At 42.7% G+C, this 26,844-nt stretch overlaps 1 protein-coding gene across 1 annotated transcript in view; it reads left to right on the top strand.

Annotated features, from left to right (window-relative positions):
• Positions 1–20,170, top strand: part of LOC115101806 (calponin-3-like) — a 32,006-nt gene extending 11,836 nt beyond the window's left edge. The window contains exons 2-7 of the mRNA XM_029621276.2: positions 12,378–12,499; positions 12,972–13,038; positions 13,174–13,311; positions 13,635–13,751; positions 15,665–15,811; positions 16,172–20,170. Of these exons, the coding sequence (XP_029477136.1) occupies positions 12,378–12,499; positions 12,972–13,038; positions 13,174–13,311; positions 13,635–13,751; positions 15,665–15,811; positions 16,172–16,561 (981 nt within the window). The 3' untranslated portion in view covers positions 16,562–20,170. The remainder of the gene's footprint in view (positions 1–12,377; positions 12,500–12,971; positions 13,039–13,173; positions 13,312–13,634; positions 13,752–15,664; positions 15,812–16,171) is intronic.
• The last annotated feature ends 6,674 nt before the right edge of the window (positions 20,171–26,844 follow it).

The raw sequence follows: 26,844 nt of genomic DNA, 5'->3' as shown, positions 1-26,844 counted from the left end.
GTGTTGGACTAGTAACCGAAAGGTTGCAAGATGGAATCCCCGAGCTGACAAGGTACAACGTTCTGCCCCTGAACAAGCCCACTGTTCCTAGGTTATCATTGAAAATAAGAATTTGTTCTTATCTGACTTGCCTAGTTAAATAAAGAAAAAAAAATAATTAAAAGCTTATTTAATGCGTCAAATTGTGTTATTTGACGTGTATCTTTTTTGACCGGTAAAGACCCAAACGGCGTTCCATGGGATGGAGTTTTGGCTATCCACAGTGACATCACCATGCGTAAATTAGTTCGACCAATAAGTAACAGTTCCAAGCCTCTCTCCCAATAATGGCACATTTTCTGTTTTCCCTTCCCCACTTAGACCTCTCTCAGACAGTTCTAGCAAAGTTCTTGCTTGAGAAATTGCACTTTGTTAAGAAGCTATTTTTACACTTTTTTTGGCCATTTAAATGAAAACAGTCACAGTAAGGTACTTAATTGTTACCCAGAAATGATTTGATATTGAGAAAAAAATGGCTGCATTGGACATTTTTTTAAAGGACTCCCTGTGTGGGACATGAGTCTCATAGTAACGGCTAGCATAGCGTAGCTTGTTTGGCACGACACAAGGTTGCGAGGGGCACTTTTTCCTTTATCTACCTTTCACATTGAACTCTGACCCTTCCAGCTTGGTATCGAAGTTGGATTAATTATTTCAGGGACATCACATCAACTTTCCCCTCCTTTTAACCACATTGAAGACTCTTTGCCCTTTTTGAAGACTGCTGGTCTTTGTAGGAACGGCGGCCATCTTTCTTACACACAGCCTTTGAGCAATACTGAAATAATTGTTTTCCCTTTTCATCTTGATGACAGATTTCAGATTTGACTCTGTCAAGGCTCTCATGTTGGCGGGTGATGAACTATTAGGAACAAAAGTTTGGTTTGTTATGTATGTGAAGGGTGATGAACTGTTAGAAACAGTTAAAGTGGGAGTTTTTATGTGTGAGGTTGATGGGATTTCAGCCCTCTGTCTTTCTGAGAGAACTGAAGACTTCTTTCAGCAGAGGTTAGACTCTGAATGTGGAGGATTAGGCCTATCACAGATGGCTCTGAACCTTTGGAAAACCTCTACTTGCTTGTTTTCACCATAGTCAGCAAGAGGTGCTGGTTTTGTGTGTGTGTGTGTGTGTCACTCAAGTGCAGCGTGTGTGTTTAATAAATTGCAGATGAGGGATCTCTTGGATCTACCTCGGCTCCTCCTAGCTAAACACACACTGCCCACATTCTCAAACACACACACACACACACACACACACACACACACACACACACACACACACAGAGACCTTGAAGAGGGTCTGTTTTGACACTGTGGTAGCTTGACTCAGACAGTGAAAACAGACCAGTGGTATTGCCAATGGCTTTTTGTTTTTGAGGTTGATATAAACTTGGAGGTTTTGTTACTTTGAGATATCTTTGTATTGTTCAGGTTCGGTACCTAACCTTTTATTCCATACATTTGCATGGAAGTCAATTGCCCATGGCTCACAATCTCTGTTTGTGAAATATTTAGTGAAATAATAATTCATTTAAAAAAAGTATATATTTTATATATTTCCACACTGAGTTTGTATTGTGAACAGTTGCATTTTTGTTACACAGCCATCAATAGGGTTTGCATTTTCCTGTCCAAAGACCTTGTAAGAGTCAGATTGTCTCCTTGATATCCAGGTACACTGTATGTAGTGTCTGAACCCCTCTGGTTTCCCCATGAGGCAGTCAGATCTGTGCTTGCGTGCCAGACTGAGGATGCACTACAGTAACTTGAGCTGCGAGGAAGAAACCTGGTCGATCGCTATTCCACATTCCTTCTGTATGGGGAAACTACTGACTCCAGCGTTGTTACTGTGCCATAACTTGCTTGGGCTGCTCCTGTGGCCCAGCGAGGAAAAACAATACCTCCTTAGTCGATAATTAGCCCTAGAGCCGTATGTATTGTCTCAGTGCTGATCTAGGATCAGTTTAGCCTTTTAGAACATAATGAATAAGATTACATGGACAGGGGAGTCGTGATCCTAGATCAGCACTCTGAGGTGTGCATGCGACATCCTGAGTGCTTTCTCTTGATTAATTAGCGAAAGCAGCAAGATGGCGCTGACAGACATGGCCGCTCTGCTTCTAGCTCCTAAGCAACTTTGGAGTATTTTGTTTTTTTGTGTGTTATTTCTGACATTATTAGCCCAGAATGGTTTTTGTGTTATTACATACATCTGGAAATAACTTCTGGATATCAGAGCGGCGGTAACGACCAGGAATAGGACTTTCCTGAATTCAATCCTTTGTTCGTACCCCCAAGGGCAATTGGATTTATCCCAGAGGCTGCTCCATGTCGCCGTGGACGGAGTGGACTTCTAGTCTGACTCAGGATGCGGGCACACCATCCACCGCTTCCAAGTATATTACTCACTTACTGTCTCTGGACAATAAAGTAGACGAGCTCAGGGTGAGGATCTCCTTCCAGAGAGATGTCAGGGACTGTAACATACTCTGTTTCACAGAATCATGGCTCTCTCGGGATATACTCTCCACTTCCATACAGCCAGCTGTGTTCTCAGTTCATCCCACAGACCGGAATAAATAAATCTCCGGGAAGAAGAAAGGTGGGGTGTATAGTTCATGATTAACTACTCATGGTGCGATTGTGATAACATACAGAACCTTTTGTTCACCTGACCTAAAATACCTCACAATCAAATGCCGACCGTATTACCTCCCAAGATAATTATTTTCGGTTATAGTCACAGCCGTGGAAATTCCCCCTCAAGCCGATACAACGACGGCCCTCAAGGAACTACACTGGACTTTATGAAAACTGGAAATCACATATCTTGAGGCTGCATTTATTGTAGCTGGAAATTTTATCAAAGCATATTTGAGTAAAACGATGCCGAAGTTCTATCAACTCCTTGACTGTAGTACTCGCTTAGGAAAAACACTAGATCACTGCCACTCACCTTTTCGAGGTGCCTACAAGGCCCTCAGATTGCGACTCCATTTTGGTCCTCCCTCCCTATAGGCAGAAACTCAAACAGGAAGTACCCGTGCTAAGGTCTATTCAATGCTGGTCTGACCAATCGGAATCCATGCTTCAAGATTGTTTTGATCACGCAGACTGGGATATGTTCCGGGTAGCCTCTGAGAATAACATTGACGCTTACATGGACACGGTGACTGAGTTCATCAGGAAGTGTAGGGGATGTTGTTCCCACAGTGACTATTAAAACCTACCCAAACCAGAATCCGTGGAAGGCATTCGCGCAAAATTGAAAGTGTGAACCACCGCTATTAACCATGACTAGGTGACTGGAAATATGGTTGAATACAAATAGTGTAGTTATTCCGTCCGTAAGGCAATCAAACAGGCAAAACGTCAGTATAGAGACAAAGTGGAGTCGCAATTCAACGGCTCAGACATGAGATGTACAGTACCAGTCAAAAGTTTGGACACACCTAATAGTGAAGACATCAAAAATATAAAATAAAACATGTGGAATCATGTAGTAACCTAAAAAGTGTTCAACAAATAAATATATATTTGAGATTCTTAAAAGTAGCCACCCTTTGCCTTGATGACATGAAGCTGGTTGAGAGAATGCCAAGAGTGTGCAAAGCTGTCATCAAGGTGAGGGGTGGCTACTTTGAAGAGTCTCAAATATAAAATGTATTTTGATTTGTTTAACACTTTTTTTGGTTACTACATGATTCCATGTGTTATTTCATAGTTGATGTCTTCACTTATTCTACAATGTAGAAAATAGTAAACAGTAAAGAAAAACCCTTGAATGAGTAGGTGTGTCCACACGTTTAACTTGCACTGTATGTGGCAGGGTGTACAGACAATCACGGATTACAAAGGGAAAACCAGCCACGGCGCGGACACCGACGTCTTGCTCCCAGACAAGCTAAACACATTCTTCGCCCACTTTGGGGACAGCAAGGAGTCATCATACCAGGTAGTCCTGTGGCATGGTCCTAGGGCTCAGGTCCCCTGAGAGAGAGAAAGAAAGAACGCGAAAAAGAGAGAATTAGAGAGAGCATACTTAAATTCACACAGGACACCAGATAAGACAGGAGAAATACTCCAGATATAACAGACTGACCCTAGCCCCTGGACACATAAACTACTGCAGCATAAATACTGGAGGCTGAGACAGGAGGGGTCAGGAGACACTGTGGCCCCATCTGATGATACCCCCGGACAGAGCCAAACAGGCAGGATATAACCACACCCACTTTGCCAAAGTACAGCCCCCACACCACTAGAAGGATATCTTCAACCACCAACTTACCATCCTGAGACAAGGCCGAGTATAGCCCACAAAGATCTCCGCCACGGCACAACCCAAGGGGGGGTGCAAACCCAGACAGGAAGACCACGCCAGTGACTCAACCCACTCAAGTGACGCACCCCTCCTGGGGACGGCAGTGACTCAGCCCCTGTAACAGGGTTAGAGGCAGAGAATCCCAGTGGAGAGAGGGGAACCGGCAGTCTATCGCAGTCTGCTATCCTCACTTACTTCAAGATGTCCACCATTGTTCCTTTACCCAAGAAAGCAAAGGTAACTGAACTAAATGGCGATCACCCCGTAGCACTCACTTCTGTCATCATGAAGTGTTTTGAGAGACTAGTTAAGGATCATATCACCTCTCCCTTCCTGACACCCTAGACCCACTTCAATTTGCTTACCGCCCCAATTTTTTTATTTTTTTTATTTTATTTAACCAGGTAGGCTTGTTGAGAACAAGTTCTCATTTGCAACTGCGACCTGGCCAAGATAAAACAAAGTAGTTCGATACATACAACAACACAGAGTTACACATGGAATAAACAAACATACAATCAATAATACAGTAGAAAAGTCTCTTTACAATATGTGAAAATGAGGTAGGATAAGGGAGGTAAGGCAATAAATAGGCCATGGTGGCGAAGCAATTACAATATAGCAATTAAACACTGGAATGGTTGAATGTGCAAGTAGAGATCCTGGGGTGCAAAGGAGCAAGATAAATAAATAAATACAGTATGGGGATGAGGTAGATTGGATGGGCTATTTACAGATCAGCTATGTACAGGTGCAGTGATCTGTGAGCTGCTCTGACAGCTGGTGCTTAAAGCTAGTGAGGGAGGTAAGTCTCCAGCTCTAGTGATTTTTGCAGTTTGTTCCAGTCATTGGCTGCAGAGAAGTGGAAGGAGAGGCGGCTAAAGGAAGAATTGGCTTTGGGGGTGACCAGTGAGATATACCTGCTGGAGCGCGTGCTACAGGTGGGTGCTGCTATGGTGACCAGTGAGCTGAGATAAGGTGGGGCTTTACCTAGCAGAGACTTGTAGATGACCTGGAGCCAGTGGGTTTGGCGTTGAGTATGAAGTGAGGGCCAGCCAACGAGCGCATACAGGTTGCAGTGGTGGGTAGTATATTGGGCTTTGGTGACAAAACGGATGGCACTGTGATAGACTGCATCCAATTTGTTGAGTAGAATGTTGGAGGCTATTTTGTAAATTACATCACCGAAGTCGAGGATTGGTAGGATGGTCAGTTTTACGAGGGTATGTTGGCAGCATGAGTGAAGGATGCTTTATTGCGAAATAGGAAGCCGATTCTAGATTTAATTTTAGATTGGAGATGTTTAATGTGAGTCTGGAAGGAGAGTTTACAGTCTAACCAGACACCTAGGTATTTGTAGTTGTCCACACATTCTAAGTCAGAACAGTCCAGAGTGGTGATGCTGGATGGGTGGGCAGGTGCAGGCAGCTATCGGTTGAAGAGCATGCACTTAATTTTACTTGCATTTAAGAGCAGTTGGGGGCCACAGAAGGAGAGTTGTATTGCATTGAAGCCATCTGGACAATAGGAATACCTACGTCAGAATGCAGTTCATTGACTATAGCTCAGCCTTCAACACCATTGTACCCTCCAAGCTCATCATTAAGCTCGGGGCCCTGGGTCTGAAACCCGCCCTGTGCAACTGCTCCTGGACATCCTGACGGTCCGCCCCCACGTGGTGAAGGTAGGAAATAACACCTCCACTTCGCTGATCCTCAACACAGAGGCCCCACAAGGGTGCGTGCTCAGCCCCCTCCTGTACTCCCCGTTCACCCATGAGTGCGTGACCACTCATGCCTCCAACTCAGTCATCAAATTTGCAGACGACACAACGGTAGTAGGCCTGATTACCCACAATGACGAGACAGCCTACAGGGAGGAGGTGAGGGCCCTGGCAGAGTGGGGCCAGGAAAATAAAGTCTCTCAACATCAACAAAACGAAGGAGCTGATTGTGAACTTCAGAAAACAGTAGAGGGAGCATGGCCCCTATGGAATCATTAGCCCTTTAATAATGGAACACTTGTCACTTGTCATGTCTCCCTTTGCTATCTCACGTAACGTTGTCTCTGTTATGTTTTCATGGAAGTTTAAGACACTTCATTGCTCAGGACATCTCAGGAGTCTTTCTATCTTGCGTTCTGTGTTTCTGTCTGTCTGTCTGTCTGTCTGTCTGTCTGTCTGTCTGTCTGTCTGTCTGTCTTTCTCTCTCTCTCCTTCAAGTCTGTTTTTCCAAGATGGCATAGCAGTTCAGACGTCTTTTGTCCTCGTCTTGTCGTGTCGTGTATATATATATATTTACAACTTTTTTTTCACATACATTTTATTTTTATTTTCCATCAACTCATCTTCAATACACTCTCCTGCAACCTGCCTCACCAATTGATATGTATAAATAAGTATTATTTACCTCAAATCTGCAATCAAATCTGCAATCCTCCAAGAAGCTAGCCAGGAGCTAGCCAGAAGCTAATCAGAAGCTAGTTAGCTTCTTTACTGGCAACTCGTTCGTATTCAGCTAACCACGGTTTGTGGTCATTAGCTATCCTTTAACTCGAAAATCTATCGCCAGTTTTGTACGGCGCAGCGCGGCTCGGAACGGAACATACCGGACCGATTTTTTCTCTCCATGTCCCTGGATTTCAACTGCTCTCTGGACATTCACTCCCGGATCTCACAGCTAGCTGGCTGCTATCCGTGTGTCTATCTGCTTTCGTCGATTCCGGAGCAAACATCAATTACTCCGGAGCTAGCGAGCTCCGTCAACCACTCCTGAGCTCCGTCAATCACTCCTGGGCTGCAGTCACCTATCCGGACCCGTTTTACTGCCTACACGGAGCCCCTCCGGGCCTTCACAACTGGACTGCAGGCGTTATCTACCCGAAGGAGATCCGGCTGGCTCCTCCGTCGCGACGTTACCTGAATGCCCATCTGCGGCCTGCTAACCGTTAGCTGTCTTACCGGATGCTCTCAGAATAGACAATCGGACAATTTATTTATTTTTATTATTAACATGTTTCTTCTTGGGCCTCTATAACTATATCTATTGTTTTTATTTTTTTGTTGTTGTGTGATTTGGACTAATCCCCTCTACAACACGGAACTCTACTAATCTACTGACGGAACGCAAGAGGTGGCTAACAAACAGACCTCCATCCTATGCTAGCTTGCTACCGATGTCCTGGCTAGCTGTCTAAATCGCCGTGACCCCCAAACCAACCTCTCCACTCCCTGGACCCTTTTTGATCACTCGACTAAGGATGCCTCTCCTTAATGTCAATATGTCTTGTCCATTGCTGTTCTGGTTAGTGTTTATTGGCTTATTTCACTGTAGAGCCTCTAGTCCTGCTCACTATACCTTATCCAACTTATTAGTTCCACCACCCACACATGCAATGACATCTCCTGGTTTCAATGATGTTTCTAGAGACAATATCTCTCTCTTCATCACTCAATACCTAGGTTTACCTCCACTGTACTCACATCCTACCATACCTTTGTCTGTACATTATACCTTGATGCTATTTTATCGCCCCCAGAAACCTCCTTTTACTCTCTGTTCCAGACGTTCTAGACGACCAATTCTTATTGCTTTTAGCCGTACCCTTATTCTTCTCCTCCTATGTTCCTCTGGCGATGTAGAGGTGAATCCAGGCCCTGCAGTGCCTAGCTCCACTCCTATTCCCCAGGCGCTCTCTTTTGATGACTTCTGTAACCGTAATAGCCTTGGTTTCATGCATGTTAACATTAGAAGCCTCCTCCCTAAGTTTGTTCTTTTCACTGCTTTAGCACACTCTGCCAACCCGGATGTTCTAGCTGTGTCTGAATCCTGGCTTAGGAAGACCACCAAAAATTCAGAAATTTTAATTCCAAACTACAACATTTTCAGACAAGATAGAACTGCTAAAGGGGGCGGTGTTGCAATCTACTGCAAAGATAGCCTGCAGAGTTCTGTCCTACTATCCAGGTCTGTACCCAAACAATTTGAACTTCTACTTTTAAAAATCCACCTCTCTAAAAACAAGTCTCTCACCGTTGCCGCCTGCTATAGACCACCCTCTGCTCCCAGCTGTGCTCTGGACACCATATGTGAACTGATTGCCCCCCATCTGTCTTCAGAGCTCGTGCTGCTAGGCGACCTAAACTGGAACATGCTTAACACCCCAGCCATCCTACAATCTAAACTTGATGCCCTCAATCTCACACAAATTATCAATGAACCTACCAGGTACCCCCCCAAAGCCTTAAACACGGGCACCCTCATAGATATCATCCTAACCAACTTCCCCTCTAAATACACCTCTGCTGTCTTCAACCAAGATCTCAGCGATCACTGCCTCATTGCCTGCATCCGTAATGGGTCAGCGGTCAAACGACCTCCACTCATCACTGTAAAACGCTCCCTGAAACACTTCAGCGAGCAGGCCTTTCTAATCGACCTGGCCGGGGTGTCCTGGAAGGATATTGATCTCATCCCGTCAGTAGAGGATGCCTGGATATTTTTTTTAAATGCCTTCCTAACAATGTTAAATAAACATGCCCCATTCAAGAAAATTAGAACCAGGAACAGATATAGCCCTTGGTTCTCCCCAGACCTGACTGCCCTTAACCAACACAAAAACATCCTATGGCGTTCTGCATTAGCATCGAACAGTCCCCGTGATATGCAGCTGTTCAGGGAAGCTAGAAACCGTTATACACAGGCAGTTAGAAAAGCCAAGGCTAGCTTCTTCAAGCAGAAATTTGCTTCCTGCAACACTAACTCTAAAAAGTTCTGGGACACTGTAAAGTCCATGGAGAATAAGAACACCTCCTCCCAGCTGCCCACTGCACTGAAGATAGGAAACACTGTCACCACTGATAAATCCACCATAATTGAGAATTTCAATAAGCATTTTTCTACGGCTGGCCATGCTTTCCACCTGGCAACTCCTACCCCGGTCAACAGCACTGCACCCCCAACAGCAACTCGCCCAAGCCTTCCCCATTTCTCCTTCTCCCAAATCCATTCAGCTGAAGTTCTGAAAGAGCTGAAAAATCTGGACCCCTACAAATCAGCCGGGCTAGACAATCTGGACCCTTTCTTTCTAAAATTATCTGCCGAAATTGTTGCCACCCCTATTACTAGCCTGTTCAACCTCTCTTTCGTGTCATCTGAGATTCCCAAAGATTGGAAAGCAGCTGCGGTCATCCCCTCTTCAAAGGGGGACACTCTTGACCCAAACTGCTACAGACCTATATCTATCCTACCATGCCTTTCTAAGGTCTTCGAAAGCCAAGTCAACAAACAGATTACCGACCATTTCGAATCTCACCATACCTTCTCTGCTATGCAATCTGGTTTCAGAGCTGGTCATGGGTGCACCTCAGCCACGCTCAAGGTCCTAAACGATATCTTAACCGCCATCGATAAGAAACATTACTGTGCAGCCGTATTCATTGATCTGGCCAAGGCTTTCGACTCTGTCAACCACCACATCCTCATCGGCAGACTCGACAGCCTTGGTTTCTCAAATGATTGCCTCGCCTGGTTCACCAACTACTTCTCTGATAGAGTTCAGTGTGTCAAATCGGAGGGTCTGCTGTCCGGACCTCTGGCAGTCTCTATGGGGGTGCCACAGGGTTCAATTCTTGGACCGACTCTCTTCTCTGTATACATCAATGAGGTCGCTCTTGCTGCTGGTGAGTCTCTGATCCACCTCTATGCAGACGACACCATTCTGTATACTTCCGGCCCTTCTTTGGACACTGTGTTAACAACCCTCCAGGCAAGCTTCAATGCCATACAACTCTCCTTCCGTGGCCTCCAATTGCTCTTAAATACAAGTAAAACTAAATGCATGCTCTTCAACCGATCGCTACCTGCACCTACCCGCCTGTCCAACATCACTACTCTGGACGGCTCTGACTTAGAATACGTGGACAACTACAAATACTTAGGTGTCTGGTTAGACTGTAAACTCTCCTTCCAGACCCATATCAAACATCTCCAATCCAAAGTTAAATCTAGAATTGGCTTCCTATTTCGCAACAAAGCATCCTTCACTCATGCTGCCAAACATACCCTTGTAAAATTGACCATCCTACCAATCCTCGACTTTGGCGATGTCATTTACAAAATAGCCTCCAATACCCTACTCAACAAATTGGATGCAGTCTATCACAGTGCTATCCGTTTTGTCACCAAAGCCCCATATACTACCCACCATTGCGACCTGTACGCTCTCGTTGGCTGGCCCTCGCTTCATACTCGTCGCCAAACCCACTGGCTCCATGTCATCTACAAGACCCTGCTAGGTAAAGTCCCCCTTATCTCAGCTCGCTGGTCACCATAGCATCTCCCACCTGTAGCACACGCTCCAGCAGGTATATCTCTCTAGTCACCCCCAAAACCAATTCTTTCTTTGGCCGCCTCTCCTTCCAGTTCTCTGCTGCCAATGACTGGAACGAACTACAAAAATCTCTTAAATTGGAAACACTTATCTCCCTCACTAGCTTTAAGCACCAACTGTCAGAGCATCTTACAGATTACTGCACCTGTACATAGCCCACCTATAATTTAGCCCAAACAACTACCTCTTTCCCAACTGTATTTAATTTATTTATTTATTTTGCTCCTTTGCACCCCATTATTTTTATTTCTACTTTGCACATTCTTCCATTGCAATACTACCATTCCAGTGTTTTACTTGCTATATTGTATTTACTTTGCCACCATGGCCTTTTTTGCCTTTACATCCCTTCTCACCTAATTTGCTCACATTGTATATAGACTTGTTTTTTTTTTGTTGTTTTTTTTTACTGTATTATTGACTGTATGTTTGTTTTACTCCATGTGTAACTCTGTGTCGTTGTATGTGTCGAACTGCTTTGCTTTATCTTGGCCAGGTCGCAATTGTAAATGAGAACTTGTTCTCAACTTGCCTACCTGGTTAAATAAAGGTGAAATAAAAAATAAATAAAAAAGTCATTGGGTAAAGCAACAGTGTTAGTCTGGACTGGGGAATCTGTGGAGCCGTCCCCTAAAGCCAGGGTTCAGTCATGGGGCAGCGGTCCATGTAATTTCCTGTGTGTCTTACCACTCCTGGGAACAGGCCACACAGCAGTGATGTGAGGGAGAGGAGAGATGAGTGTTTTCCAAAAAAACTGACCTTTAGAACGATATGTGATAGATCGGCTTTGGCTTCAGTGAGGACTAAAGCGTTACCTCAAGTGACTTTCTCTTTAAGAAAATACATGAATGGATAGAATGGATTGTTTTTCCTTTTGGTTTTAATTGTATAATGCTTTTTCAAATGTTCTGTATTTAGATTGGGCTAAAAGCCCCATAAATGATTGTGCAAGTCTACCCATTAAACAGACCTAATCTAACTTTCCCAAGGAGTGGGCCGGCTAAGCCCAAAGACCACGAGTTATAACTATTGAAATGGTGTGCTGCTCACTGCTTACTAAGCAATCTGTTGAGGTCAGACTAATGCATCACACTTAACATAAACACTTCTTCTCTGCCTAAAGGCTATTAGAACTCACAGACTCACTCCATGTGTCACACACAGGTATAATATTGATTTATTTAACCTTTATTTTATCAGGCAGTCATACTCAGACAAAGGTCTCTTTTACACATGAGCCCTGAATTACATCAATTACAGAAAATACACACATCAATATAAATACAAAATTCAAGTAGAAAGAACAATCATACTAAAAGATTATGGAGTTCATAAAGTAGTCTAGGTTTAGGCTTACATTGTGGTTAAAATTGGATCAAATTACAAGATACCTTAAGTATGTAGCTTGTTTGGTTTGTGTTAGGATTGGGTTTGCGTGCAGGATCGGAAGTCTATGGTAATTGCTCGACCTTGCCCACTTGTAGGATAAGTGGTATTGATGTCGTATAGCCTACCTATCCGAACCTGTCATATCCCCACAAGTGTCTAGGGGGGTCAGTGTTTGATTTTGAACTATTGTTAAATGAAGAGTGGGTGGAGTTACATAATGATTTGATATTTTCAGATCGCAGGGAAGTATGACCTGCAGAAGGAGGAGGAGCTCCGGTTTTGGATTGAGGAGGTGACGGGCATGCCCATTGGAGAGAACTTCCAGAAGGGCCTTAAGGACGGAGTCATCCTCTGCGAGTTAGTTTTATTTTTTTTCTGTCTACACAAAGTGTATCTGTGTGGGATTTACTATTATATGTATTCTAATGTTTTAGGTAATTATACATATTATACCATTTGTCCAATCCATATTGTTAGGTTGTATTATCATCCCCAACATGTGAAGGATGTTTTGCCCTGTTCAATTGACTGGTTTACAAGTCCTGGACTTCACCTGTCTTCAGCTCAGTCCACTATGTGAATGTAGGGGAATACGTAGTCACATTCCTCGATATATGATCACTCAAGTAGACTTCATACAGGATGTTATATTGTTGCCATAACAGTGATCAGGTGTTGAAAAGGCCTACAGAGGTCTCTGTGGTCTTAATCTCTCTGTCATTATTTTCATTACCACTAGGAACAGTGTGTTATTTGTCATTGCTCTAGTTGAGAATCTGTTTTATGTTCATATCAAACTGTAATTGCTTACTATTTTCTTCTACCTTAGGCTGATAAACAAACTGCAGCCTGGTTCCATCAAGAAAATCAACCACTCCAAACTCAACTGGCACAAGGTACGTGAAACAAAATAAAAGATGTTGATATATACTGTAACGCTGCCATTTCACAGAGGGAAAATGCTTTTCATTCGACAAGACTAAATAACGAGACTGAAGCGGAGTCTGATTTCCTTTGTTGTTCACTTCTAGCTGGAAAATCTGGGGAATTTCATCCGAGCCATTCTGAAGTTTGGCCTTTGTCCCAACGACATCTTTGAGGCCAATGACCTGTTTGAGAATGGGAACATGACCCAGGTCCAGAGCACACTGCTGTCCCTGGCTGGTGTGGTAGGTTCTCGGTTAGACTGGGGTGAATGTGGAACCCTGAGTTGTTCGTGACCTCGTTATAACCATGTGCCATAACACCACACACAGTGCCATGGGAGAGCATGACATGAAAAGGAGGCAAACATTGGTTTTTGGTTTGTTTTTGTTGTTGGTGCTGAAATCCGTGGTCGAACAAACACTGTTTTTTATTGAATTGCTGGTGATTGAGATGTCCATGCAACACTTTGTAGACTAACAGTACAGTTATAATTAGTGAGTAAAAACATTTATGTAAAACTGCAAGCAACACTGACTTTGTTACTTTGTCTCTTACCATGCAACAGGCGAAAACCAAAGGTTCAAACTCCAACTGTGACCTCGGTGTGAAGTATGCGGACAAGAGGACGCGCCATTTCGACGAGGAGAAAATGAAGGCTGGACAATGTGTCATTGGACTGCAGGTGAGTCATGCTAACACAATTGCAATTACCACAGAGATAATGTGGGGCGGGTTAAAGAAGGATTTTTAGGCTGTGAGACATGGATTGTATGTGTGCCATTCAGAGGATGATTGGACAAGACAAAATATGTAAGTGCCTTTGAACGGGGTATGGTAGTAGGTGCCAGGTGCTCTGGTTTGTGTCAAAAACTGCAATGCTGCTGTTTTTTTTATTTTTTCACGCTCTACTGTTTCCCGTATGTATCAAGAATGGTCCAACACCCAAAGGACATTTGTATTTGTATTTATTATGGATCCCCATTAGACCCCTCTTCCTGGGGTCCAGCAAGATTAAGGCAGTTTATACAATTTTAATGTGTGTGTGTGTGTGTGTGTGTGTGTGTGTGTGTGTGTGTGTGTGTGTGTGTGTGTGTGTGTGTGTGTGTGTGTGTGTGTGTGCTAATGTTTGTGTTGCTTCACAGTCCCCATTGTTCCATAAGGTGTTTTTTTAATCTGTTTTCTAAATCAAATTTTACTGCTTGCATCAGTTACTTGATGTGGAATAGAGTTCCATGTAGTCATGGCTCTATGTAGTACTGTGTGCCTCTCATAGTCTGTTCTGGACTTGGGGACTGTGAAGAGACCTCTAGTGGCATGTCTTGTGTGGTATGCATGGGTGTCTGAGCTGTGTGCCACATGTCATTACCTCTCATAAATAAAAGTAGTGATTGAAGTCAATCTCTCCTCCACTTTCAGCCAGGAGAGACTGACATGCATATTATTAATATTAGCTCTCTGTGTACATCCAAGGGCCAGCCGTGTTGCCCTGTTCTGAGACAATTGCAATTTTCCTAAGCCCTTCTTTGTGGCACCTGACCACACGACTGAACAATAGTCCAGGTGCGACAAAACTAGGACCTGTAGGACCTGCCTTGTTGATAGTGTTGTTAAGAAGGCAGAGCATCGCTTTATTATAGACATACTTCTCCCCATCTTAGCTACTACTGCATGAATATGTTTTGACCATGACAGTTTATAATCTAGTGTTACTCCAAGCAGTTTAGTCATCTCAACTTGCTCAATTTCCACAGTATTTATTACAAGATGAAGTTGAGGTTTAGGGTTTCGTGAGAGTTTTGTTAAAAATTCAATGCTTTTAGTCTTAGAAATATTTAGGGATAACTTATTCCTTTCCATCCATTCTGAAACTACCTAACTGCAGCTCTTTGTTGAGTGTTGCAGTCATTTCAATCGCTGTAGTAGCTGACCTGTATAGTGTTGAGTCATCCGCATACATAGAAACTCTGGCTTTACTCAAAGTCAGTGGCATGTCGTTAGTAAAAAATAAAAAGCAAAGGGCCTAAACGGCTACCCTGGGGAATTCCTGATTCTAACTGGATTATATTTGAGAGGCTTCCATTAAAAAACACCCTCTGTGTTCTGTTAGACAACTAACTCTTTATCCACATTATAGCAGGGGGTGTAAAGCCATAACACATGCATTTTTCCAGCAGCAGACTTCGATCAATAATGTCAAAAGCTGCACTAAAGTCTAACAAGACAGTCCCCACAATCTTGACACTACTCCGGGAAGCATTGGTGTCAACATGGGCCAGCATCCCTGTGGAACGCTTTCGACACCTTGTAGAGTCAATGCCGCAATGAATTGAGGCTGTACTGAGGGCAAAAGGAGGGATTGCAACTCAAGATATTTCTAATGTTTGGTATACTGTGTGTGTGTGTGTGTGTGTGTGTGTGTGTGTGTGTGTGTGTGTGTGTTTTATCCTGTCTACCAAACAATGGATACCAGTCGTACTCTGAAAAACAAATTCAATTTGTGGTCAATACCATTGCCAGACATAGAATAGATTTGATTAGAGGACATTGTGACCTATGGATGGAGCCATGTCTGAAAGCTGTTTTTGTCCTGGGTAGATGGGGACAAATAAATGTGCCAGCCAGTCTGGTATGACAGCGTACGGGACCAGGAGACACTTATACGACCCAAAGTCACAGACGGACAAGCCCTATGACCAGACTACCATCAGTCTGCAGATGGGAACCAACAAAGGAGCCAGCCAGGTAAGAGTACTGTTCGTCTGTGGTGTATAAAGTACTGTGGTTCTTATGGTTCTGCTGCAGTGGATTCCTAGCCACTATAATCCCTGGAAGCAATTAGCAGTAATCTTGTATCAGAGTGCGACATCTACCAACTAAAGGTTACTGTGGCCAGGTGCACGCACACACACACACACACACACACACATTATTGCTTTCTCTCACAAACACACACCCTTTTACTCTCTCTCTCTCTCTCTCTCTCTCACACACACACACTCCCACTTAACCACCAACCTAACCTTCCCTCCCTCCGTTCCCCCTGTCCTCTCTCCTTCCCTCCCTCCACTCCCATTCTCTCTCTCCCTCCCTCCTCTCCCTCAGGCTGGCATGTCGGCGCCGGGTACCCGCCGTGACATCTACGACCAGAAGTCGGCAGGACAGACAGCAGACAGCTCCACCATCTCCCTGCAGATGGGCACCAACAAGGTGGCATCCCAGAAGGGAATGAGCAGCTACGGCCTGGGCAGGCAGATCTACGACCCCAAGTACTGCACCTCCCCCACGGAGCCCACCTCTCCCGTTACCCTCGGCAACAATGCCGGTAGCCATGGCAACGGGAGCCTAGGAACGGGGACCAATGGATCGGAGATTAGTGACAGCGACTACCAGGCGGAGTACCAGTATCACCATGACGACGAAGAGGAGTACCGGGGTGGGTACCAACAGCAGTACAGCGGGCACTATGACGAGGACCAGGGCATCGACTATTAGATTGACAGTGTGTCAAATGGCACCCTATTCCCCTCTACAGGGTGTCATTTTATATTTTCCCGTTAGATTCTGTGGGCCCCATTTTGGCAGCTAAAAAAATGTGCGCTTGTTTTGACAACATCGCTTTTTTTTTGCATAGTCAAAAAGTCACCCTGTGTAGTAGTAGTCCCAGTTGGCATAAGTGTAACACAGTGTGTCTGGGAATATGTGACGTTATAGTGGCCTTCTACCGGAATTGGAGTGGAGAAACATGTCCAAGTACCTTTATGGATCATATGAACCATAGGCCTATATATTTAGTTTGATACAGTTTTGTGGGACCACTTATGATGACGTTTTTTAAACTGATGCAAATTGTGTTACTCTGGTATTACTGTAATATAAAGAGTGTTGAGAGAGAGTGATTTTGTTATCAACAGAGCAAGAATTTTACTATCCTTGCTAGCTTTTTTAAAAACATGCTTTTTGCCCTATACAGTTGAAGTCAGAGGTTTACATACACTTTGGTTGGAGTCATTAAAACTTGTTTTTCAACCACTCCACAAATTTCTTATTAACAAACTATAGTTTTGGCAAGTCGTTTAGGACATCTACTTTGTGCATGACGCAAGTAAATTTTCCAACAATTGTTTACAGACAGATTATTTCACTTAGAATTCACTGTATCAAAATTCCAGTGGGTCAGAAGTTTACATACACTAAGTTGACTGTGCCTTTAAACAGCTTGGAAAATTCCTGAAAATTATGTCATGGCTTTAGAAGCTTCTGATAGGCTAATTGACATCATTTGAGTCAATTGGAGGTGTACTTGTGGATGTATTTCAAGGCACTACCTTCAAACTCAGTGGCTCTTTACTTGACATCATGGGAAAATCAAAAGAAATCAGCCAAGATCTCAGAAAAATACTGTAGACCTCCACAAGTCTGGTTCATCCTTGGGAGCAATTTCCAAATGCCTGAAGTTACCACGTTCATCTGTACAAACAATAGTATGCAAATATAAACACCATGTGACCACGCAGCTGTCATACCGCTCAGGAAGGAGACGTGTTCTATCTCCTAGAGATGAACGTACTTTGGTGCGAAAAGTGCAAATCAATCCCAGAACAACAGCAAAGGACCTTGTGAAGATGCTGGAGGAAACAGGTACAAAAGTATCTGTATCCAAAGTAAAACGAGTTCTATATCGACATAACCTGAAAGGCCGCTCAGCAAGGAAGATGCCACTGCTCCAAAACCGCCATGAAAAAGCCAGACTACGGTTTGCAACTGCACATGGGGACAAAGATCATACTTTTTGGAGAAATGTCCTCTGGTCTGATGAAACATAATTAGGACTGTTTGGCCATAATGACCATCATTATTTTTGAAGAATAAAGGGGGAGGCTTGCATGCCGAAGAACACCATTCCAACCGTGAAGCATGGGGGTGGCAGCATCATGTTGTGGGGGTGCTTTGCTGCAGGAGGGACTGGTGCACTTCACAAAATAGATGGCATCATGTGGAAGGAAAATTATGTGGATATATTGAAGCAACATCTCAAGACATCAGAAGATGAAAGTTGGTCGCAAATGGGTCTTCCAAATGAACAATGACCCGAAGCATACTTCCAAAGTTGTGGCAAAAAAAAGGACAACAAAGTCAAAGTATTGGAGTGGCCATCACAAAGCTTGACCTCAATCCTATAGAAAATTTGTGGGCAGAACTGAAAAAGCGTGTGCGAGCAAGGAGGCCTACAATCCTGACTCGGTTACACCAGCTCTGTCAGGAGGAATGGACCATGATTATTGTGGGAAGCTTGTGGAAGGCTACCCAAAACGTTTGACCCAAGTTAAACAATTAAAGGCAATGCTACCAAATACGAATTGAGTATATGTAAACTTCTGAGCCACTGGGAATGTGATGAAAGAAAGAAAAGCTGAAATAAATCATTCTCTGCTTTTATTCTGACATTTCACATTCTTAAAATAAAGTGGTGATCCTAACTGACCTAAGACAGGGAATATTTCCTAGGATTAAATGTCAGGAATTGTGAAAACTGAGTTTAAATGTATTTGGCTAAGGTGTATGAAAACTTCCGACTTCAACTGTAAGTGAAATGTTGCCTTATCTTTCTTGCATTCCTTTTAAACTCTCATTAGAATGTCCATATTTTTCAACCAATCAGAATAATGTAAAGAATGTGCCATGTCCTTTTCTGTTTTATGGGTTTTGAAGTTCTCATTGTTCAGAAACTCAACTAGGAAGTTCTGTGAAAGAAGCATTCCGTCACATCATGTTTACCTACTTCCTTGCTCCTTGTTTTCAATATACTCTACTGTTTGTCCTCTATTTCCTCTCCTTCAAATCAGAACCACAAGTCTACTGCTCAGTGGTGATTTTTGGTAAGAGACTTACACTGAGTGTACAAAACATTAAGAACACCTGCTCTTTCCATGACAGACTGACCAGGTGAATCCAGGTGAAGCTATGATCCCTTATTGATATCACTTGTTAAATCCACTTCAATCAGTGTAGATGAAGGGGAGGATATTGGTTAAAGAAGGATTTTTAAGCCTGGAGACAATTGAGACATGGGTTGTGTGTCATTCAGAGGGTGAATGGGCAGACAAAAGATTTAAGTGTGATAGGTGCCAAGCGCACCGCTTGTGTCAAGAACTGTATCACTCAACAGTTTCCCGTGTGTATCCACCACCCAAAGGACATCCATTGAACTTGACACTACCGTGGGAAGCATTGGTGTCAACATGGGCCAGCATCCCTGTGGAACGCTTTCGACACCTTGTAGAGTCAATGCCTCAACGAATTGAGGCTGTTCTGAGGGCAAAGGGGGTGAAACTCATTATTAGGAAGATGTTCCTAATGTTTTGGATACTCTGTGTACATTTTCTATGTCCATTCTGATTAATCAAGCAATCATATTTTAGAGAAGGTTGGCAGGAGAAAAGATAAATGCTTCAAGTTAAGATGTTTATGACTGTCTGATCCCAGTTTGACTTGAAAGCACTGGAATATTTTTGTAGTTCTGTTTGTAGTTTCTCTGCCTCTTTAACCTTTTACTGCAGTGGGCTAAATCAGGGTCACAGTGTTTCTTGGTAGTCTTAAACAAATTACTTTGAAGCAAAAGTATACACCTCACACACATGGTCGTGGGCTTAAAAAAAGAAGACACCTGTCAGATATAGAGTTGAAATGTATTCCATTATGAGTTTGAATCCCAAAATGACACTTTATGTACATCACAGAAGACTGAACTATAACAGAACCATTTCAGCGTTTGAAAAGTTATGCTCATTAATTATGAAAAATATGAATAACATTGGACCCATGAGGCCACTAGAGGTGCTTTGGCCATTCGACTGCAGGAAAGGCTTTTTAATACTCTATGAAGAGAATCTCAAATGTTAGTTTCTGTCACATGACCAAACGTATGGATTTTTAAATGTTGTTTTATATGCCGTTGATTCCTTGTGCCATAATGCCCCCCCCTCCCTGTGTGTAGAGCCCCATCCACTGATGTGGTATTTATTGCCATTTGTCCCTATATAGATATTTCTTCTATAGTTTTGATTCTTTTGTATCAATAAATGTTTGTTTCATAAAGTCTTACATGCAGTCTACAGTTATATCTAAACAGAAGTCACTCTGAGAACCCACTGGTGTTTTACCTACTAATAACATCTGAAGGTCTAGTCATACTGCCACCTGAGTCTGTCTGTGCTGTTTTGGCAGGAGAAATACATAGAAGTTGGCAAGAGCACACTAATAATTTATCTGGGACTCAGTCTAGAGTCAGTATGGTTTGACCTTCAGAGATTATTTAGTATATCTGAGATTGCCAGCAACCTTGGGATACCCTCTACAGTACACCGTGTCCTAACCACTAGGCTGAACGTGTAGTAGACGAGCACAACCAGGAATGATGTGTGTTTTGAAAAGCCACTGTGGCAGAAAGACTGGCTTAGACCCCAACTGACTGGGGAGCAACAGAACAGACTTCTTAGCAACCAACGGGGTTCTTGAGATCTCCCCCCTTCTCTTTATTCCTGTCAACAACCTCTATAGTCAACCGCTCTCGCTCTCTTCCCGTCAACAACCTCCAGTCTAGTGAGTCTATGGCCAGGAGGAATAATCCCCTCTTTGTATTGCTTGTGGAATTCACCCTCCATAATACAAGACTCAATTAGGGAGAGTACAAGGGAAAGGGAGAAACTTGGTTACCTTGGCAAAGCCTCCGTTCAAACCAAGCTGAATGTCCAACCTTGTGGCACAACACTCAGAGACTTTGGGCACTTCAGCCTAATAGATAGATGTACGTCATCATGTGTAATGGTTCTTAACCCCATACGGGGTCCTTGGGTAGAATTATTTTTCCTCTTTTCTCAGACTTTGAGTTCCCATTCAGTTTCCATTGGTAGACTTACATAACTTCGTTGCTCTCCCTCATCATTTCTCTCTCTCTGCTGTGGGTGCATGATGTGCATCTTGCTAGCGTCACTCATATGGCGAGGGGCTGAAGTTCATTGGTTCAACTCTAATTCCTATTGGGCTGGCCCACGTGGGGGAAAATGTAGGGAAAATGGCACAGGCCAGCTTCCAGAAAAACAGTTGCTTTCAAACTGGGGATTTAGTGGCTAATTGAGGTAAAACAGTAATTCTGTTTTACCTCATAGATTATGCATATATGAACTACACATTGACACATCCAGTTTAGTAGTCTCCAAAGTTCCGGAGCATGTCTTTAAAGCTCAGTTGTAAACATGTTTGGTATGAAAGACAAATAAGCCTCAGAGCACAGCAGCCATACTTTCTACAGCATAGTAGTAAATAACAGGGCTAGTTTTGGCAGCTGTGCCAGGTTTCCTAGTTGGAAGTAAAGTCCCACAATGAAACTTTATTTAAATCTCCCAGAGTGGAGCTGGGGTAGAACTGGGTGGTCTTCCCACACACCGGAACGATGGACTCACCATTTCACCAACACACCCTCTCCCTGCCTTTATAGAGAATTATGCATATGATCTTTTGACCTGTCTGGGTCTGGAGGGGCCGGTCTTGGTACTGTTCAGTACATGAGAACATGAGAAAACATTTTGATACAGAGGCTGTTGTAGGCCTACCTGACTTTATCTAATGAAAAAGCATGTGTTTGTTTTTTATTTCAAAATGTTTTCTCCAGTTTGTGGTTACAGAAATGGTCTGACCCTGGACATACACTGTTCATATGATTGCAGCATCGGTTGAAGTTCACCGTCTGCACCATGTGGATCCTAGTGTCTTGCGATCTCAATTAGAGGTTGACCGATTAATCGGAATGGCCGATTAATTGGGGCCGATTTCAAGTTTTCATAACAATCGGAAATCGGTATTTTTGGACACCGATTTTGCCGATTTAAAAAATATATGTTTTTTTTTTTTTTCACCAAGGCAAGTCAGTTAAGAACACTCTTATTTTCAATGACGGCCTAGGAACGGTGGGTTAACTGCCTTGTTCAGGGACAGAATGACAGATTTTTACCTTGTCAGCTCAGGGGATTCAATCTTGCAACCTTACAGTTAACTAGTCCAACGCTCTAACCACCTGCCTCTCATTGCACTCCACGAGGAGACTGCCTGTTATGCGAATGCAGTAAGCCAAGGTAAGTTGCTAGCTAGCATTAAACTTATCTTATAAAAAACAATCTATCAATCATAATCACTAGTTAACTACACATGGTTGATGATATTACTAGTTTATCTAGTGTGTCCTGCGTTGCATATAACGTAAACTCACCCCATTCCGTACAAATGTGCGCAACCGCAACATTCAAACGAGGCTACAAAGAAAACTAATGGGACTGTAACGACTGTGTTGACTTCAAAATCGGGGGTGTGAACTAGGTTTCTATTCAAGCGTTGATCGACATGGTAATGGCTCTATAGTATTGGAGAAAAGTTGAAAAAAACTGATCCTCTGTTACATCTTGATGTGTCATGTCGTAAGGTACAGCACGCATAAAGCAACTATTTCTGTCTTACAATCTCTCTCCACCAGGTGTAGCACTTCTCCCATCCTTTAAAAACAAGAAATGGACAGTGACGGGGGTAAGGGGGGGAAACCTAGTCATTTTTTGCATCATCATTGCATGCGATCATCATTCTCAAAGCCGCTGTTTACTTCTAAGATCACTTTAGCACCGCCCTAAAAACCCGATTCAAATTCGACACAAACCTTCAAATAGGTATGTAGTGACACATTATATAAAATCTTTATAGTGTTTTATTTACATTTTAGAGGTGATAAGGTGATAAGTTGGACAGATCGAGTGAAAATAAGCAGTTTTCCCACACGACAACTGTCCTTCTCACTATCACGCATTAGTTTCGCTTCCCCACCCACCATTTTTAAAAAGACCCGACGGGGCTCATTGCCTGTTTGAAATATGCCGAAACAGGCAGCATTTTGGTCATGTAATTGATTCTGTTGGAAAGGGGAGAAATTGTGTTTTACAATGGTATTGACATTACAGTTGATCTGGAAGTATTACGTTTTTGGGGCGCTAAAATAAGGGCAATTGTACGGACCAAGGCGATGTACGAGTTTAAGTGAGTTTACGTTAATCGATGCAACGCAGGGGGATGATTTAACAAAAGCGCATTTGCGGAAAAAAGCACAATCGTTGGACGACTGTTCCTAACCATAAACACCAATGCCTTTCTTGAAATCAATACACAGAAGTATATATTTTTAAACCTGCATATTTAGCTAAAATAAATCCAGGTTAGCAGGCAATATTAACCAGGTGAAATTGTGTCACTTCTCTTGCGTTCATTGCACGAGTCAGGGTATATGCAACAGTTTGGGCCGCCTGGCTCATTGCAAACTAATTTGACAGAATTTTACGTAATTATGTCATAACATTGAAGGTTGTGCAATGTAATAGGAATATTTAGACTAATAGATGCCACCCCGTATTTCACTGAAATAATAAACGTTTTGTTTTCGAAATTATAGTTTCCGGATTCGACCATATTAATGACCAAAGGCTCATATTTCTGTGTGTCATTATGTTATAACTATGTCTATGATTTGATAGAGCAGTCTGACTGAGCGGTGGTAGGCAGCAGCAGGCTCGTAAGAATTCATTCAAACAGCACTTTCGTGCGTTTTGCCAGCAGCTCTTCGCAAACACAGCGCTATTTATGACTTCAAGCCTATCATCCTAATGGCTGGTGTAACCGATGTGAAATGGCTAGCTAGCTAGTTAGTGCGCGCTAATAGCTTTTCAAACGTCATTCGCTCTGAGCCTTGGAGTGGTTGTTTCCCTTGCTCTGCATGGGTAATGCTGCTTCGAGGGTGGCTGTTGTTGTTGTGTTACTGGTTCGAGCCCAGGTAGGAGCGAGGAGAGGTATGGAAGCTATACTGTTACACTGTTACACATATGAAATACAAATGGTATAGAGAGAAATAGTCCTATAAGTACTATATTAACTACAACCTAAAACCTCTTACCTTGGAATGTTGAAGTCTCATGTTAAAAGGAACAACCAACTTTCATATGTTCTCATGTTCTGAGCAAGGAACTCAAACATTAGCTTTTTTTTACATGGAACATATTGCACTTTTACTTTCTTCTCCAACACTTTGTTTTTGCATTATTTAAACCAAATTGAACATATTTCATTATTTATTTGAGGCTAAATTGATTTTTATTGATGTATTATATTAAGTTAAAATAAGTGTTCATTCAGTATTGTTGTAATTGTCATTATTACAAATAAATAAATACAAATTGGCAGAGTAATCGGTATCGGCGTTGAAAAATCATAGTCGGTCGACCTCTAATCTCAATGTCAGTATGTATACTGTATGTATCACTCTACACTCACGCAAGCACGCACACACACACACATGTCATTCATTGATGATTCATCATTAATTTCATTCATATAGCAATAATTTATATTACATAGGCTCTTACAAGTCAAGACTCAGAAATTGTGTGATTAGAACCAATACAGTGTGATTTAAAACAGACTAGTGTAGATGTATAAACTTGGATTGAGTTTTAATCCTGAGGAGTATTTTCCTGCAGGCCTCTATCTCCAGCTGAACACATTCCTCTTCCCTGTCGGAGGAACCAGTTGTGGAAGGACAAGGCCTGGAAATGTTTCCCAAATCGTTCCACAAGGTCAAGTTCTCACACTGGTGCTTAGGGTTGAATTTTGGGACACAGTTATAAGGAAAGTAATGTTTTAAAAGTAAGAGTTGGTGAAAAAAATTGTCGGAGTTGCCTGTGTGAGGTATATATTGCTGCAAATTTGGGGGTATTGTTTGCAAGAACATGAAGAATCAAACTCCGAACCCTCTAGCCACCAAGGCGACAATGCGCCGCAGTCTAAACGATCAAAGAAGTCATCCTAGCCAGCCTACCAAAGGCAGATTTGTTACAACACATCACAAAACCCTCATTGCACTGTTTCTCAGTCATGTCTTGTTTTCAAAGTGGAGAGGAAGTGGAAAGGTGGTATTTACCACATATACAACTGGGGAAAATCCACTTGAATGCCCCCCCAACTGGTAATTACGAGTGAGGAACTCGTCTATCATCCCTGAGTTCCAACTTTTCCCACATGCTGACCTCTGATGTCACCTACTAAGGAAATTACTTCCATAACAGCATTTTCGGCAGTTAAATGTGACAATATTTATTATAAAAAGCAGTCTATTAATAATGTTTTTGAACACTATAATTTGTTTACAAGCATGATAGCTGTACTTTAAGTTAATGGTTGACGCAGCTTGTTGACCATTAGCCAACTAGCATTTCTCAACGAGTTCAGAGCACTTGAATGCATCCAAACGGTATTTACAACTTCACAACTGGTAATTACCACCTTCCCACTCTGTCATCGATAGGAGTTACTGTAGCTCCCCGACTCTTTGCTTTTCCTCAGCGGTCAGTCAAAGTCCATACCTCCACTTTAACCCTTCAGTTAGTCCTGGCTGACTTTTGTTGAACTTTGACCTTTATGGCAGGGAAGGATGACAGAGAGGGAGGGAAAATGTCACTTCTTGTGACCAGATGTTTGCAGTCTCTATAATCCTGTGGGATAATTCCATCTTAAAGTAACTTTACTTTGACAACATGTTCTGTACTGTAGGATAAATTGACCAGAGTGTGAGGAATGTAAGGAGACACTGTCATTAATGTAGTGTATTATTAGGATAAACCATATCATCATGTGGTCATGGATGATTGCTGTCCACTGTATGCCCCGGGCCATAATCAAGTCTTAACATAACATTTGGAAATCAACTGTTTTACTGAGGTAAATAGCATCAGGCTGTAAAAATGAGCTCATCAGGCTTCAAAGAGCAGAAGCCTAGGGAAGCATCTGTAACATGAACTAGCCAAAACCTCCAAGCCACAGTTGTATCATAGAAATTCACACAGATTTTGAATAGTGAATAGTGCCCCCCTCAACCTCAGAATAACTTGTACCCAGCTAACAACAAACGTTCCCACAACTTTAGGTCATATAACATTTCCATAGGAATGCTCCTGTTATGTGCAAGGGATGTTTCCAAGGGACCCTTCCCTTAATGTCAAATAGAATTTACACAGAACGTAGTTACCATGTTCTCTGAATTTAAGATATTAATGTTCTAGACACATTTCATGGGAACGTTGCAAGAACATTAATGTGTCCAGTTTTCTGTGGATTAGGAGAATATTCCATCAACGTTCTACCAAACATACATAGAACATGGTTGTCTAATGTTGATGGGGCATGCTAACCTGTTTTAATGATAATTTACATAAGTGCCTAGGGAGGAGGAGTTAGGGTTTCTTCTGACTGGGTGTAAAAGTACTGGCCCAATAAGCACATCCCTTAGAGATGTCCCTTATTGGGAAGTGGTTAGGGCATTGGGCTGTCATGGATCCCCCGGTACTGCTGCTCATTCCGTTCACCAGCTCCAGAGGTCTACGTCACGGCCTTCTAGGCGTCACTGAACTGGATCATTACCACCAACCCCGGACTGTCTTGTCTCATTATGCACACCCGGTTTCCCATTGCCCCTGATTAGTATGTGTATGTGTGCCCTCTGTTCCCCATTGTCCTTGTTGATTATTGTTCCATGTCCGTTGGTCTTGTGAGGACCTGTGATCTGTTGTATCGGCTTTTGTGTTGTTTGGGCTATAGCCCTGTGTTATTTATATATATATATATATAAATAAAAGTGTTTATTTTGGGGTTTGTCCCCATCATGTTCATGACACACTCTATTGTGGGTAGAGAAA

Source organism: Oncorhynchus nerka, linkage group LG20, assembly GCF_034236695.1.
Source record: "Oncorhynchus nerka isolate Pitt River linkage group LG20, Oner_Uvic_2.0, whole genome shotgun sequence".
Taxonomy (NCBI): domain Eukaryota; kingdom Metazoa; phylum Chordata; class Actinopteri; order Salmoniformes; family Salmonidae; genus Oncorhynchus; species Oncorhynchus nerka.
The sequence above is the reverse complement of the archived record's forward strand: the minus strand, read 5'-3'. Positions and strand labels throughout refer to the sequence as shown.